The 18,254-nt window shown below is 41.5% G+C and overlaps 1 protein-coding gene across 1 annotated transcript in view; it reads right to left on the reverse strand.

Moving 5' to 3' along the window:
* The window catches only part of PLCB1 (phospholipase C beta 1), a 723,078-nt gene that overhangs the window by 252,254 nt on the left and 452,570 nt on the right, over nt 1-18,254 (reverse strand). Inside the window, exon 4 of the mRNA XM_012804065.2 lies at nt 13,696-13,833. Within this exon, the coding sequence (XP_012659519.1) occupies nt 13,696-13,833 (138 nt within the window). The remainder of the gene's footprint in view (nt 1-13,695; nt 13,834-18,254) is intronic.

Here is an 18,254-nt window from a genome sequence, read left to right on the forward strand (position 1 = left end):
CTTCTTTATTTTCTTGCTGATAGATCCCCACCAGTAGGGAAGCTTCATGAGGACAAGCATTTTTATCTGTTTAGTTACTTCTGTTCCCCCAGCACACAAAAGGGTCCCTGGTACCCAGTAAGCACAATTCAGTAGTTGTTGAACACATGATTATTATAATACAGCCTTCAGGGAAATTATGAACAAAGTACTTTCCAAGAGCTTTCTTATCCTCACTGGCATCATTTGGATCAACTGCGAAAGACAGTGACCAGTATCAAGGCAGCAGGAAAAACAGATCAACCCTCGGTCTCAAGGGATGCCTGGTACTCCCCCCCCCCCATATTTTATATGTGGAGGGAAAAAAACTAAGCAAGAAAGCCACATTTTCTTAGAGTTCTTCTTCCTTCTGAGCCATCATGGTGACTGCTTTTTTTTTTTTTTTTTACTATTACGTGCCTTCCTCAAGGCTAAGCACACAGATAATACCATCAGGGCTTACGCAGCTGCTGGCATCAGAGCTGGGGGTGTGGGGTCGAGGGACAAGGGGGAAGCAGCTGGTATCCGTGTTGAGCGGTGGACAGTAGGAAAGGGGAGATACTGTCGCCAAAGCAGTTTCGTCTTCTCTTTCCGGGGAGAGGTGGGCTTGTGCTAACAGTAGCCCACAGTCTGGAAGCACAATCATTTCTATATCTCAGGGTTTCTATTTTTAATTTGATGGTAATTTTTTGTTCATGGCACCCTTGAACACTGTCTGGGTTCTTGTTTAACGAATGCAGAAAACACATCCAGGACACCAGAATAGCAATGGCTGCTCTTTATCTGTGGGTAAGGAAGGGACTGAAGTCCAAATTGCCCTTTTTTTCCCCTCCTCGTTTCTCATAATAAGTGTCTCTCTTTTGACTTCTGAACATCTATATGACTATTCCAGATGGATGACCTTTCCGCAGTGTAAAAGTTCAAGATGTGGATCCTTCATTTGCTTGACACAGATCCAAAGCTCAAGTGCAGAACGTGGGGCAAATCTCATTTTCCAGCAAAGGACACCCACAACTATACAATCCCCAGACTAATAGTATCAGGTATTGACATAATGAGGACTTGGTCCTCATTACTGATTCAGGAGGGAATAGCCTAAGATGATGGATGCATGTTTTAATGTTTTTTAAATGTGAGGTCAGGAATGGCAGGGAATGAAGATCTCACAAAACACAAAACCTGAGAGGCCTAACTGTTTACATTTATAAACAGCAAGCTTTTGGGTATAGATACTCTGCCTCCAGGGAAGTCATGCATATTGTTCCATTATGTCCCCTAATGGGTTGCTGAATATAATTTATGGTGCCCTTTTCTCTTTTTCTTAATCATTTTTCATTTAAAGAAAAATTGAACTTATAGCCAGTGCCTACTCCCTGTAGATTGATCCTATATTCAAAAGGGAAATGAGATAAACTGCATATTCTGTACAGAATATATAGTAGGTTTGAAAATGCTTTCTCCAATCTATATGTGTCCAGAATAAAAAAGAAATATAAGAACATCATGTCTCTTGAAGCCACTTTTAAATAGCTAATACTATGAATTTGGAGGGATGTGTAAGAAAATTCCTAAAGCTTTTGATGAATCAATTTCTATAACAGGAATGGTCCAGTGGTGGCCTAGACAGGCTCCTTCAATTTTCACCTTTCTTTCCTATTTTCCGACTTCATTTTGTAGACTACTATTTCTTTTTCTTAAAAAGGAATAAAGTCCCCTCTCTGTTATACCTCTAAGTTCCTTGGCCTAAAAGCCATCAACTATTTGGCAAATAGAAGCTATTTGGGGAATAGCTGGGAAGAGAGGGTGACAGTCATAATAACTCTGAGTGGGAACAAGGTTGGGTTCAGAAAAGAAGATGGATGCAATTGTAATGGGTGCCACCCAGGTCCCTGCACTGAGAGTCCCGGCAAACTGTGAAGAGAGAATTATACAGGGAAGAAGACTGGAATAACCAAACAACTAAGAAGCCTCCATTTCTCCAACTGTAAAAAGTGAAATGATTAGAGCAAAGGCCCCACAGCTCTGAAATTTTAAGTGACCTATCAGTTGGTTTTAAGGGCCTAAAAACCTTACTCCTTCCTCCCCTCTCTCCCTCTCTCCCTTCCTTCCTTCTTTCTCTTCCCTCCCTCCCTCCCTTCCTTCCCTACCACATTTACTGAGGTCTCACTACACTATTCTATTTATCACTATGTTAAATCTTCGGAAAATACAAAAGACTAAGCTATTGTTTTTGACGTTTAGCAGCTCACAAACCCTGGGTAGAACACAGGACACCCTGATAAACAGTGACAGTGTGATAAATACTAGGGAACAGTGCACGGTGTTCATGAATGAATGGAGGAGGGCAAATGAGCCCTTCATGGAAATCACAGGCTGGAAGGAAGATGGGTGAGCGGGGTTAATGGTGAGTCTCTAAGGAGGCTTAGAACTTTTCTTGATAGACAAAATAGAGAAGGAAAGTCTAGAAAAGCACAAAATTATGAAGGCACTAAAACTAAAACTATAAAGGCCAAAAAATCACCATTAGTTACAAAGAGCTGGGGCAGTAGCTGCCAAGGGTAGAAGTGGTGAACCACAGACACCTGAGAGTAGGGGCCGTATTTGTTTTGGTCGTTGATGAAGCCACAGTGCCCAGCAAGGTGTTTAGCACATCCAGACTCTGAGTGAATATTTGTTCACTAATTGAATGAGTGAATGAAACAGAAACTTTGTTTCGTAGGTATTAGAGAATGGAAAGGTCTTTCAATATGACCAGCTTTGAGTTTATTTCATTTCCCTTTGGTTCATTTCAGTTTGAGACAGAATCTCACTTTATTGCCCAGGCTAGAGTGCAGTAGCATCAGGCTAGCTCACAGCAACCTCAAACTCCTGGGTTTAAGCAATCCTTCTGCTTCAGCCTCCCGGAGTGCTCAGATTAGAGATCTGAGCTGTGCACCTGGCCAATTTTGAAAAAGACCTTTCTTATGTAGATGAGAAGGCAGAGCTGAAGAGCAAAGAGGGGTTTCCAGGAAGGCACACGGGAAAGAACATGGATAAGGCTGGACAAGGGTTTGAACAAGATGGCGGGGAAATGGGGGTCAGGAAGGAGATGTGAGCACCCATGGGAAATCCAGAGAGCCTGGATTTGTCTGGGTGGTGGGCAAGCAACTGATGTGGATGAAGTGAAGGAAAACTTGCAGAAAACCACATCATACTCTTGACATAAGTGAGTTCGGTTGTTTAAGATACTCATAGCTACAGAAGTGGAAAATCTAAAATTGCAGCCACTAAAGGCTGACGTTCAGTTTGCAGGACATATTTTTGGAGAGCTCAATTATTCTGTGACAGCTACTTCAAAATGTAATAATTTAACATACAGAGATCTTCCACTAAACATTATTTTGGCCTCTGTGAAATAACATTTAAAAAATCCAACTGGCTCAACAGCTTTGGGAAATTGGCAGTATCTACCAAAGCAGAACATCTGAAGGTCTATGACCAGCAATTACACCCTCAGCGACGCACTCCACAGTAAGGCACATGTTTATAGCATTATTATTTGTCAAGGCCTCAACTGAAACGTACCTGAATGTCCCTTACAGAATACTATTTGGCAAAGAGAACGAACAAATTACAACCATACATTAAATAGAGAAGAATTTCATATATCTCGTAACTGTAATGTTAGACGTCAGACCACACAGATTATATTGTATGATTCCATTTACAGACATTGTAAACACAGTTAGAACTAACCAATAAAGTTACAGGGCAGAACAGGATTATGGTTAGTAGGGTTGATTCCAGGGCTGTTTCTTGACCTAGGTGTTGGGTGCATGGGTATGTTCCCTTCTCAGAAGATCACCAAGGTATGCAGTTAGGATCCGTGTGCTTTTCTGCATGTATTGTTTCAGTAAAAGATTTAAAAATCTGGCTGTTTCCATTAGCATGGTTAAACAGGAAAAAAGGAATTTGTTTTTCCTATTTATAAATGCTTAAGAGAATTTAGTGCTTAAGGAAAAGTAAGCTTTGAAAGCAATGGTGTCTGGCAATCTTTGAATAGACAAGTAACACAAAGTTTGCCCTGTGTGACTCTGCCACGAGGCAACTCCTCTTCAACTCATCAGATCCTTGCTTGTCCAATTCACTGTTTTGCAACATCTAACTGGAGCAACATCTGGGCTAAACTTGGCTGACCTTGGCTGAACTGGGCAGTGATTTAACAAAGCGTCCACCCAGGATCTTTATCAGAGCGTCTAAGGATTTTGGACTTAATATCAAAGGCTGAATCTCAAACCCTGCCTCTCTAACAGATTGCACTGAACATGTGGCAGGGTTGGGTTGAGGGGATGAGCTCCTAGGGTATTAGTCATAGGGGACTCGGTTTCCAGTCTCGTCACACACAGAGTCTAGTCTTTCTTAGAACACCAACTCTAGCCTTCCAAAAAGCTGTACTGTTCAATTTTCATCACGAATGATTGGAAGAGGGACCAGAACCTGGAGGAAAGTTATGCTGAAGATAATTGCAGGTTTCGAAATCCAAAACTCCAAAAGCTTCACCCCTGCTTCCTTTGTATGCTGAGATACCTCTGTGCTAATTCCCAGGGCAGATTTTACACCTTGCTGAGATTCTCTAGATGAGGAATGGTCTCCTAACAGCTGCATGCTGGATCCCTGAGACCCAAAGGTAAATTCCAGGATGAGGCATCCCTTTAAACTCTTGCCTCTGGCCCAGAGCATTCTGCCTTTGCCATGTACACAATGCTGTTTAGACTGAATCACTTAAGGGAGTACCATACACTTCTAGAAATTTATTTCTATGCAGGCCCCCTAACAATCTCCCAGAGAAACAGAAAATTTTAGGGAAAAGACTAGAATTAGGCAAACTATTTTACCTTCAAATTTATTGACCTACTGAAAATTTGATCCAATGAATCAACTAACTTGCTCAAAATAACTATTTTTATGGGCAGATATCAATGATCTGTCTTTTGCAGTCCATTTTAACCTTACCAGTCAGATCTTTAAAGAAATTCACCAACCAGTGCTGAAAGGGCTTGAAAAATTGAATAGTCCTTACTCTTTGCTTCTAAACTTTTTGTCCCTGTGGAAACAGAAGTGATTAGAAGAAAACTGCTACAGCTGCCTCCACATCAACCACTTACAGGCATTTCCACTGATATAATCCACTTTCCTCCCTTTCCTGGGTAAAAGGCCCTGGCTCCTGTCTAAGCCTAGCCCTTCTATGTGCTCACTGGAACAGGGCCAAACTAAGTTTTTGTTAAGGACCAGATAGTAAATATTTTAGGCTTTGTGGGCCATATGGTCTCTACCATAACTACTCAATTCTGTTGTCTAAAACCAGCCATAGAGAAGTAAACAAATGGGTGATACTGTGTTCTAATAAAACTTTATCCATAAAAACAGGTGGTGGGCTACATCTGGCCCCCAGGCTGCATTTTTCTAAGCCCTGAACTAAATCTTGGTGCTCTTGCCTTCTCAACAACATGCTCTAGCAATTGTACTCTCCTACATCAGGACTGGGTTTCCCTTCACAGAATCATTCTCACCAATATACAAACATGTGGTTGTTCCCATCTTATAAAACTATCTGTTGACCTCTCTTTCCCTTCCAACAGCTTTCCTATTTCTCTGCTGCCCTTTACATCAAAACTTCTCAAGAGTAATCTGTTTTGACTTTTTAAGTGGTTTCCTTCAATATTTCCCACACTCTAATCGGGGTTTTGACCTCATAGCTCCCCTGAAGTTGCTAATCAGGGTTCCCGATGAGCTCTACTTTGTTCAATCCAATTGTCAACTCTTGGTCTTCCTCTTAATTGAACTATGAACAATATTTGACCTAGTGGATTATCTCTTTTCTTGTCCTTGAAATAGTTTCTTGGTCTGGCTTTCAAAGAAACATACTCGCCTCCTCGTTGCTTTACCAGCGGCTCCTCTTCGGCTTCCTTTTTTCTGATTCTTTTTTATCTCTTCACACTGGAGTGTTGATGACTCAGCCCTTGAATATCTTCTTTATCTGTAGTCCCTTCCTGGCTGATCTCATATAATTGCATTAAATGCCATGATGACTTTTTAATACTGTTAATGCTCAACTCCAGGCTCATATATCCAATTGCCTACTCAACATGTCCACTTGGGCATTTAATAATAATCTTGAACTGAACATGACCAAAACTGAATCCCTGCTCTATAGTCCCAAACAGAAATGTGTCCTACCTTAAATTTTCCCTATCTGTAAGTTATATATCCATCCTTCTTGTCTCTAGGGCCAAAATTTTAATATCCTTGATCCTTCTTTCCTTCATACGAACACATAAGTCATAAGCATGTGCTATCAATTCCTCCTCTAAATAGGCATATATGCTATATTAAAATTGTAATACTCAAAACGTACCCATAGCAAAAGATGAACACAAGTTACACTGAGCACCTCCTATAAATGCATAAGTCAAATATGTCTTGAGTATTACCAATTTAATATAATTTTTTCTTTCTTAAAACATGTATGGCATGTTTGGCACCCTGTGTGTGTGTGCATTGCATGTGCACATATGGATCTTTTTCCAATCCCTTCATGGCTCCACCTTGGTGTAAATCACTAGAATCTCACCTAAAATATTTCAGTTGTTTCCTGATTGATCTGCTCACTTCCATTTTGTCTGTCTACCTGCAGTTCATATTTGCTAAACGTTACATCAGATTATGTCTGTTTCCAGCTTCAAATCTCTCAAGGCTTCCACGAGAATGACATTAACAGCCAAAGTCCTTCAAAAGTCTACCACCCAACAACAAGATCAAGTGAAGCTGCCTCCTCAATCCTTCCTGCTGCTTGCTACCTTCTCTCAGCCTGCTCCTGTCACCCGGCACACCAGACAGTCTCTTGCCTCAGGGACTCTGCACCCGCTGGTCCCTCTCTGTAGAACACTGTCTCCCCAGATATGCTGATGGCTTGCTCCCACACCATCTTCACGTCTGTGCCCAAGCGTCTCCTCTCAGAGATGACTATAATGACCACCCTATTGAATGCCTCCTTCCCAGCACGCCCCACCTCACTTCATTTTTGTCACTATCACTGTCTTCCTAATACACAGTGCGGATTCCTTCTTTATTCATCATCTCTCTCTCACTAGAATGTACGCTTGACACGGGCAAGGGTCTTCATCTGGTTGCCTCACTGGTTGATCCCCAGCATTTGGACAGAACTTGGCATATGGTAGAGGGCTTAATAAAATTTTGTTGAAGAAATAAATCCAAGGTCTTCATTTTCGGAATGAAAAACGTACCCCAACTGTTGAGAGGGTTGAAGATTCACATCATCTTGGCAGAAGAGCGCAGCTGAGGTTTCTGACCTATAGACGCCTCCTTCAGGCTCTCTCCCCTTTACTATGCTTCTTCCTGGAGCCTAAACTCAAGACTCATGTGAGAGTGAGTTCTTTCCTTGCTTTGTTAATTCCCATAAAAAGTCAAACGGGGTATGTATTTTATTTGTAACAAAGTCTTATTTTCTGCAGCAAGCAAACCACCTATATTTGTCTCCTCTGGCAGAAATTTCTTGATTGCTTGGTTTATATTTGTTTAGTTAATGGGTGAGTAGGATAAGATGAGCTGGTAGAATACCATATAAGGTTTGTGATGTTCTTGGCTTTTAATTTGGGCCTACTTAAGTCATGATCTGTCTCCCTTATTCTTTAATTTTCGAGTTATATGCTTAAACATGAAGACAAGAGACATCCAAAATATTTTATTCTGTATTCTTCTGTTTTTGTTCCCCTTACAGGGCATGGGGATGATCTGGTTAAGAATCTAATCTGGGCAGTGCCTGTGGCTCAGTGAGCAGGGCACTGGCCCCATATACCGAGGGTGGAAGATTCAAATCTGGTCCTGGCCAAACTGCAGCAAAAAGCAGCTGGGTGTTGTGGCAGGTGCCTGTAGTTCGAGAGGCTGAGGCAAGAGAATCATGTAAGCCCCAGAGCTGGAGGTTGCTATGAGCTGTGATGCCATGGCACTCTACTGAGGGTGACAAAGTGAGACTCTGTCTCTAAAAAAAAAAAAAAAAAGAAAAAGAATCTAATCTAATCTAAGCTCCAGAAAAGTGGGTCTCATAAAACTTTCGGAAAAATTCCTACAATAGTCATTAAGGAGGAGGATGGCTCTCTGTGTCTTAAAAAATGTCCACATTTCTTAAGCTTCCCAGAGGGACCTAGGAATGGTTTGGAGGCTGGAGAATGGACAAACACTGTGAAGAGTGATGATTCTACTCTGCAAAGTAAAATTACGTGCTTTCCCCATTGTGCTCAGCAGTCAGGACCCGGGGTTTTATTCAGCACAGTGTTTTTCTTAATGTGAGTGTAACCCCAAAAGCTGCCCAGTGGAAGCCCCCAAGTCTTACTTGGCCCATTGCTGTGTTATTGGCTCACATGATGTTTTAAAATAGCTCTTGCCAGTAGTTAGTGTCTTATTCTGTGCTCTGTTTGGAAGGAAACTCAAAGATCTGGCAACACTGAGCCCAAACCCCTCTGAGAAAGAGATCTTCAAAGTCCAATTGGTGCCTGGACCTGCAGCCTTAGCAGGCCTGCGGCGGTGAGGACGTTCAAAAATCTGTTTGAGGGCAGTGCCTGTGGCTCAAGGAGTAGGGCATTAGCCCCACATACAGGAGGTGGTGGGTTCAAACCCGGCCCCCGCCAAAAAAAAATCTGTGTTTGAATAAGATTTATGCCTTCAGCCCTTACGTTACCCAGGCTGTCTCTCACAACTGATGACTGACTGTGTGCTTATGTTTGTTGCAAGAATTGACTGCTGGATGAGCAGGGGTGGGTGAAAAGCACATCAGTACCCTGCATCGGGGCATCTCAGGGGAGACTGGAGCAACACCTGGAGACTGACAGCCCTTTCCAGACTGTTTGAAGGTACCTGAGGGCCAGAGTGGATGTGGGGTTTTGTGATACTGAAGATGTGAGGGCTGTGCTCAAGCGGGCATGCAGGTGCAGGGTCTGTGGGCGGGATGGGTGGGGCTGGGGAGAAGATGAGAGGGCCCATGGTGGGTAGGAAGGCACCCCCCTGAGCGGGGTAGATGCTGGGATGGTGAAGGTGTGTGCGACATCTCAGTCGTCAGCAGAACTGGGAAGCTGTCTAGCAGTGGAAGGAATCCCCGCAGGGCCGACTGCTCCGGGTTTTGCCTCTGTTCTCTTCCCCGGCCCAGGCGGCAGCCATGTTTATCATCCGGGTAGTTTTCTCTCTCTTCCCCTATTTTCATTTCCTCTGCTGATACCTCAGATCTTACCACAAGTCATGACTGGAGCACTGTTGGGATTAGAGGTGGGAGAGTAACGGGAGGGATGGCGATATTCACCCCCTCCCTGCTGCTCTGCCTCGGAGGCAGGTCCTGCAGTCTGGGAGTTCCAAGCGCAGAGAAAGCAGATGTGTCCAGTGGTCTCCAGAGGAGCAGGAGGTGCTGGGCGTATCCTGAGACTCACAGCAAACTTGCAACAAACCACCTATTTCCCAAATGCATCAAGGGAGGCTCCCCCCTAGGGAGCAGGGGGTACTGATCTTGGGGCCAGAGGGCTGGCAAATCATGCGACGTAACCAAAGTACGAGTGTTGTTTCTTATAAGAGACACCACGTTTCTAGTCCAGCTACAGAGGAAGACTCTGAAAGACACCGTTTTCTCCCCATGTCCATCCCTTAAAGGATTCGCTTGTCTTCAGGAATAAGTTACAAATTCAATTTCAAGTGTTTTGGGTCAGAATTATAAAAGGATGGAAATTTGGAATAGTAACTTTAGGGAAGTTTAAGTCCTACTTCTAATTTTGAATTGATCCAAGAGATTTCTCAGACATCTATGATATTATTGTAATTGAGTAATATCCTTCAGAATTTTTGCTTTTCTGACTGAGACAGGGGACTGGCAGGTCCTAGTTTGGGTAGTTTTTGGGTATTGATCACCCTGGGCGATCATTTAGGGCATAACTGCGGCATTGCTTAACTGAGTCAAGAAGTCTCAAAAGAAAGTTTTCAAATTATCTTGATCAAAACATAATGGAGGCAGGGCAAGTTCCAACGGCTGAGAACCAAGATGGGAAACACATCCCCTTCCATGTACATCCCTGCCCTTGGTTAGCCTATAATTAGCCTTACTCAAGTAGAAAGGCAACAGGAACAGGGGAAGGGGTCACAGCTGCAGGGAGAACTGGCCTCTGCTCTGCTGCGGAGTAGACTTTCTGCAGTTTCTCAATAAATCTCTCTTTCACTTTATGCTATTGGCTCATTCCTGAATTCTTCCTTGCGGGAAGCCAAGGACTCACTTGGACTTCAAGTGGCCTTAGCATTGGAAGCCACTTTCCTATATCATGCTTGGCCCATTAAAAAGTAATTCTTGGCCAAGTGAGGTGGCTCACGCCTGTAATCCCAGCACCCTGGGAGGCCAAGGTGGGTAGATCACCTGAGCTCAGAAGTTGGAGACCAACTTGAGCAAGAGCGAGATCCCATCCCACCTAAAAAGAGAAAAACTATCTTAGTGTCATGGCAGGGCCTATAGTCTCAGCGACTCCAGAAGCTGAGGCAAGAGATTGCTCAAGCCCAAGAGTTTAAGGTTGCTCTGAACTATGATGCCATGGCACTCTACTCAGCACAAAGAGTGAGACTCTGTCTCAAAATAATAGTAATAATGATTCCAAAATAATTCCCTAATTCCTTTCTACCACCCACACACTCCACCCCTTAAAGCTTGATTCTTCCACGCAGATCTCCATCTGACCAAAGATATGGTTGCCATTTAATCATAATTTGTCTGTTTATTTCTTCTGGAGTGATGGCTCCTGAAGAGAAGGCCTTCTCCACTGAGGCATCCCTAGCACTGGAATTGTGGCTGGCACAGAGAAGGGATCCAAAAATGTGTGCTGAATGAATGAATAGGCTGGGATCTGTTTGTAAACAAAATTTTGGAAACAATTTCTTCTGGAGACATTTAAAGCTGCAGTTTCTGGTGGGCATTCTACATCAGAAGAGAAAGTGTCACCTTTGGTGCTGGCATTACACAAGGTATTACTGCGTATTGGTGGCAGAGATTAAATAGAAGGTGTGATGTTATGAGACAACACCAACAATTAAAAGTATGGGAGGTAAGTTTTCTGAGTAAAATGGCATTTGGAAGTCATAACTTCCTCACTGAGCAATTTCAGCAAGGAAAAAAATGCTCTATGGAACATCACAGCCACAGAAGGCAAAAATATTCTCTACAACTCCATTAATTATACAAGGAACATCAAGTGGCTGCTGGAATAATCTCTGTAGAGGCAGTCCTGACGGGGAATATTACAGGGTTCAAAAATCAAACCCTGAAGAGAATTATTCAGTAGGAACCCACAGAAAGGAAGAAATTGAATATATTTTAAATATGACTGCACAAAAGTTTAATGCAATTTAAGACGTGCAGATGGGTATGTAATGTAAAATCTATATTTAATTCTAGTGAAAGCTTCCCTGAATGTCACTCTCATTTACTGTATTTTTTAAATTAAGATTTAGTGAATCTCATGAATTGGTCAATTTTTGTAAAGGGAACCCAGTTGCATTTGGGGAAAGATATTTTTACAATATTTTACAAATATTTAGAATCTGTTTTCTATATCGGCAGTCCCCAAGTTACAAAAATCTGACAGACATACGACTCCCACTTATGAAGGGAGGTTACTATAGGTAGTAGATAAATGTACTTGTTCCAGCCTACATACAAATTCAACTTAAGAACAAACCTATCTCATTCATACCCAGGGGCTTTCGGTATCCATTCATCTATCCAGTCACCCATCCACATACTAAGAAATTAAGTACAGTAGAGTCTCTGTCAGTTGCCCACTCAGGGGATTAGAGCAAACTGGTCAACAAATGGAGGTGGTCAACATAAGGAACTAGGTCTGCTGTACTGATACGTACATATGGTGCATGTCAGTCTATGAAAATTAGGTCAACTTAAGGAGATGGTCAATGTAGGGAGGTGGTCAACTATGAAGGTTCTACTGTGTATAGAATGCAGAAGTTCACAAGGAGGATACCAAAATTATTACCGCAGGGCAAGTACAATAGTACAATGCTGTCACATAGACAATGTTTTCTTGAATGAAAAAAAAATTTTTGTTTGAGATGGAGTTTCACTCTGTCATCTTGGATAGAATGCTGTGATATCATAGCTCACAGCAATCTCAAGGGTTGTAGCAATCCTTTTGTTTCAGCCTCCCATGTAGCTGGGATGATAGGTGCCCACCACAATGCCTGGATAATTCCTCTATTTTTAGTAGAGACAGGGTCTCACTCTTGCTCAGGCTGGTCTCCAATTCCTGAGCTCAGGCAATCCACCGTCCTTGTCCTCCCAGAGTGCTAGGATTATAGGCGTAAGCCACCCTGCACAGCCAGTAATTTGGTTCTTAAAGAGAAAAATAGATTAGGATTGTAAAAGTTGGAGAGAGAACTTCCTAAGGGCTGCAGGGTATTAAAACTTGTCAGCATTTAATTCACTTTGTTATGAACAACTGAAGTTGATGGTATGTAAATGTTCAAAACGACCCCCTGCCAACAATCTCTAATAAATTAGAAACCAGGGTAATATATCCGGTGTAGCTTAGAAAATTGTCAGAACACTCAGGGTTAAAAAATACACATCCCAATGCCCAGATAATACAGGCTGGACTAAACTCCCCTGTAGTTGTGATTCATGACATGCGATGCTCTGTAAGGGAAGCTATATGATATGTAGCCTTCAAAGCATGCTCAGACTCACATGAACTCTTTTTTAATTTTATTATGGGTACAAGAAACCAGGTTACATTGATTGCATTTGTTAGGTAAAGTCCCTCCTATAATTGTGTCCCACACCCAAAAGGTGTGTCACACACCAAGACCCCCACACATGAACTCTGGAAATTATATGAAGGATACGAATCATCACTAGCATTCCATAAACACAGAAAAAGAAAGCTCTTCTTTTAATATGTTCATTTTGGTTTTCTCGTAATGGCAATTGGGTCTTTCCAGAGAAGGATTGAGTCCAGGGGATGCTAGATGTTCCTAGATTCTTGCTTGCTATGCTGTGTGTATATTCTTGTGAATTCTGCATGTAACTGAACGGCTCACTGGATGGAGAGCAGCTCTCCAGGCCAATGTTGAATAAATATTATTTATTATTTTGAAATATTATCTTTGTTATTTTACATTTTTATTTAATTTTTTTCAATCCTTTAGCTATGACCTGAACCACCACCATAGGAACGCGTGGGACAGGTGCTGTGCAGGGAAAGAGAAGTTAAGAAGGTGCCAACGGTCTATCTCTAGGATGGGGTTGGGAAGAAGATGAGGTTGGAAGTAGCAAAAGGATGAGGCATAGAATGACTTGAAATAAGGTGTTCAGATAAAATGAAAAATGGTTTTATCTATACTTTGTTTTGCAAAGAAATTATATCCAATGCCTTACTCCTAATGAAAAAAAATCTCCATAATTCTAAGTGTATGCCATTATTTGGAAGTGTTTGAATTACACTTATACTTGGCAGCTAAATTATTTTTAGATAAAATTTTAACACATGCTAAAATATGACAAAAATTCAAAGTCTCTCACAGGCCTCAGTATAATATCACCAAGACTCAGATCAAGATGACAAGCTCTAGAGTTTCCATCCACCATACCTTGGCCACTTCTTCTTGGAAAGCCACGAGGTTCAAGTGGGAGATGTTGACCAGGTCAGGCCCGTACACCACGGTGATCATGCGGTGCTCTAGACGCCCAATGTTGCCCACGTCCAAAAGCTCTCGTAGTTTGGGGTCCTGAGTAACAAATGTTGAGAAAAATTAGTCGATCACCTGAGATGCCAACATGACATCATAACTTCAAAATAACTTAATAATAAGAGTTAGAATGAATTTAAAACAATGTCTTTTATTAAAAAATGTATGGCTTGATGTCTCGCACCCTGCAATGGCTTAGAGAGGGGATGCATCTTGCCCATCAAGATGTAGACAGGGAATTTCTGGCTCAGGACGTAGGGCCTTCGGTCAAGTGATCTTTCTGTCATACTGTCACACATCCTTATGTGCCACAATTCTCTCTGCTTCCTCCAGTCATCCCCTGAATTGCATATGGAAATGAAAAATGTCTATCACTTTCTTTGATTCATGAATATATTAAAACAAAGATGGTGGTTACGGTGGAATAGAAATATGACAGGTTCGCCTAGGGCCACGGCATAACACAATCAAGGCTCTCAGCACGGACGTCCACCAGCACTGAGGACTGACGTAAAGAGGTCAGTGTTACAGTGAGCAAAAAGGTGATGCCCGCCATGCGTATGCTGATTTCATCTCATCCTAGAATGTACTAGCATTTGGACATAGGGAATTAAGGAGAGGGATGAGAGTTTTCACTCTGTGTTCAATTCATGGGATGAACGGAGGGAATAAAGGGGGAAATAGAGCAGGTAACAATGTGTGAGAGCAGGAGAGGAAGAGCCACTGACTGACCGAAGACCTGGAGTCTTTTTCAGACCAAGTTGTGTTCTTTGGGATGTCGTAAATCAGAGTCCCTCCGAGATGCAGTCCTGCTGGGAAGTGGAGGATGCTAAACCTCCAGAATTCAAAATAAAACCCCAAACTAGGCTCAGTCAGTTTGGCTGAATTTATTTTCCTCCCTTAGGACAGGCCCTGAAGGAAATGAGAATTCCATGCAGAAAATTAGCATCAAATCAATCACTTAGAAAATTTGCAGCCAGCATCTGAACAAAGAATAAGCTTATATTGTATTTATTTAGCTAAATCCTGGGCCACTGGGTCCTGATTACTTAGGCTGGTCATTCTGAACTCTCTTCTGAAGGTTTCATACACCAGCCTTACCAAGAAAAAAGTGAATTTAAAACAAAAAAGAAGAAGAAGAGAACGAGAAAGAAAACAAACAGGACCTTTCCCGCTGAATTACATTACTTGGTGTCATTAATTCTCTCTTTTTCTTCTGCATGAAGAGAAATGTGTTTAGGCAAATTATAAAGAAAGAAAATACCCTTTTAATGTTTTGCCTAATATGACTAAAACCTCAACTTCATTAACAAGTTGAGAGCTTAACAAGTACATCAAGCTTCCTAGAAAGATCAAATGCTACCATAAAAGCATCAATTTTCATGACCCAGAAAAGGCGAGATACATAAAATAAATAAAAACAGGACCAAAAGGGCAGCCTTTGGCACCCTAGCATTAATGAAAGACTCGAGGAGAGCGTTCAGGAAGAAGGAATGCTTTGTCAAGGCTAATCAAACAATGGTACGCGCTATTCTGTGAAACGATTAATTGCATCCAAGTTTTTGAACACCGTTGAGACAAGGTTAAAAGGGAAAATACACTTGATCACCGACTTGTAATTTTGCTTTCTGTCTACTCAGAAGAGAAAAAAGTTCAGAAACCATCTGGACTTGTTATTATAAATCACAAGTTTTAAATCAGTGAAAGCAGAGTCCATCTTTTTTTTTTTTTTTTCTTTTTTTTTTAACTTCTACAACATTTAATGGGAAAATATCTGGGAATGACTTTGCTCTATACTGTAGGCCCGTCCTTCCTTCCAGTAACAGGCACAACTCATCCTCTGGCCTTTTATTCTGTTACGCATTTTTGGTTCAGTCTATAGAAAAGTAAAGCATAGTACTTTATTGCCGAATTCTCATGTTCTTCAAAACACCTTTGCTTACTTATTAAATACAGTAGAACTCTGTAAGTTGACCACCCAAGGGACTGTAACAAACTGGCCAACACATGGAGGTGTCCAACATAAGGAACCAGCCTACTCTACTGATGCATTCATGTGGTGCATGTCCAGTCTGTGAAAATTAGGTCAAACTTAAGGGGTCAATATAGGGAGGTGATCAATTGTGGAGGTTCTGCCATAGCTGATGTTAAAGAATGTCACCTCTCAGAATTACAGAAGGAGGGATTAGGGTCAGGGATTCCCTTGAATCTTCCTGGAGATATAGGAACTAAAGACAAGTAAGAACACCCAGAAGACAGGCTCAGAATAAAAAAATAATTCTCGGTAAGAGCTTCCAGGATTCCCACAGTACTGACAGAGACAGTCCAGGAGAATTTGTAAGAAAGATGACTAACTCTTTGTGGCATCTTTGCTTGAAAGGTTTTCCCACTAATCATTATTTATTATTAAAAAGACTACTAGTCCTTATTAATTAGAAATTTATGATGAAGTAAGGTGGGGTAGATGAAGCAGGCTGGTAAAATAATGATGGTGATTGAATCTGAGGGGTAAATATTTGAGGATTCATTATGCATCTACACTTGGGATGGTTAACATTTGAACAAAAAAAAAAATTAGAAAAGGTTATTGAGCACAAACTGAAGGCATAGTCCATTTTGAGAAATATTTACCCAGAAGAAACCACAGTATTTTTAAGTTGTGTAGTTCTGGAAGTAAATGGAGGAATAATTGAAAGTATATAATTAGCAAGTTCTTCACTAACATCCTTTCTTGGTGATGGAACACACTAATTTAAACTATATTTCCCTTTCTTTCCAACCACCGATCATTTTATTTACCTTTAAAATTGTACCTTTTCTTCATCTTTTTGCTAACACCAATTTTTTTTTTTTTTTTTTGCACTTTGGCCGGAGCAGGGTTCGCGCCCACCACTCTTGGTATATGGGGCCAGCGCCTTACTCACTGAGCCATAGATGCCTCCCTGAGACCAACTTTTGTTATGGCAAAATTCTCCTTTTAAAAACAATTTCACTTTCAACCTGGTCTCTCACTGTTCTCTTTTTGTGAACACGATTCATTATTGATATGCGAGGGGTATAACACAAAAGATATTTATCCTTTCAGTACCAAATGGTACCTAAACAGATGTTTAGACTTTCAGAAAATACACAAAGGGGAGGGCTCAGGGAAGGGCAGAGAAGGATAACCCGGGAAAGGTTTCAGAGGACCTTATACGTGGAAGGAATTTAACAGAAACAGCTGTCTAAAGATGACTTTTTCTCGGTTGTGGCGCTCTCAGACCTAGAGAAATGAATGGCTGCATTTCAAAAACAAACAAATAAAATCAAAATAGCAACAATACCAAAAACCCATACGCAATTTGCATGCAAACATCGTCTACCAAGGAATTTTATGTTTTACTGTTTCTCATTCACTGAACCTCCTCAGAAGTTTCCTGAGAAGGATTTATCTACCTGGGTTACAACCAGACTCAAACACGTTTCTCCATCCCTACAATTGATATAATTTCTTTGAGTTTTTTTTTTTTTTTCTCAAAGAAAATGAGCTGTTTCCATAACTCTCTGTGAAAGTGTTTAATTTCTCTGTTGGAGAGCCCTAAAAAATATAGCTCAGACAAAAGTAAGAGGTGAGGTGAACTTGGAATTTCATATTTTTGCTAAGTTGTTCAAGGCTTGCTTGTGGTGCAGAATAGCCTAGAGGTGTGCCCATAGTTGGAATTAACCAGACTAACTCAGAATCCTATAATTTAATTTCACTTTTAAAATTAAGTTCTAGATCATCTCTGTTCCCATAAGCACTACAAGACAGAGACTTCTGCCTAAGTAAAGTCCTTTTTTTTTTAAAGACAGTCTCACTCTGTGCCCAGGTAGGGTGCCGTGGCATCACAGTTCACAGCAACCTCAAACTCCTGGGCTCAAGAGATCCTCTTGGCCTCAGATTCCTGAGTAGCTAGAACTACAGGAGTATACCATACCATGCCCAGCTAGTTTTTCTGTTTTTAGTAGACATGGGGTCTTACTGGCTCTTGCTCAGGCTGCACTCGAACTCCAGCTCAGGTGATCCATCAGCTTCAGCTTGTGAGAGTGCTAGGATTATAGGCCTGAACCACCATGCCCAGCTGGTAAATTCATTTTCTTTCACTCATCAGGATTCGTGATTAAACTACTTCATATCCATTGCAAAGAAAGTTGCATTTTGCAATTTCTTGCATGATTCCAATTTCCAGGTAATTGGCCACTGAAGAAAGACCTTTCTATACCTGAGAAACAAGAACTGAATTACAGCTTGTGATACTGTAATTATATCATTTATAATATTGGAAACTAACGGAAGAAAAAAAAACACAAGCTAAAGGATGATTTAAAAAAAAAAAAAGAGTTGAGGCTCGGCGCCTATAGCTCAACCGGCTAAGGCGTCAGCCACGTACACCTAAGGTGGCCGGTTCGAATCCCCAGCCCGGACCCGCCAAACAACAATG

This window comes from Otolemur garnettii, unplaced genomic scaffold, assembly GCF_000181295.1.
Source record: "Otolemur garnettii isolate 467f Iridium unplaced genomic scaffold, OtoGar3 scaffold00025, whole genome shotgun sequence".
NCBI classification, from domain to species: domain Eukaryota; kingdom Metazoa; phylum Chordata; class Mammalia; order Primates; family Galagidae; genus Otolemur; species Otolemur garnettii.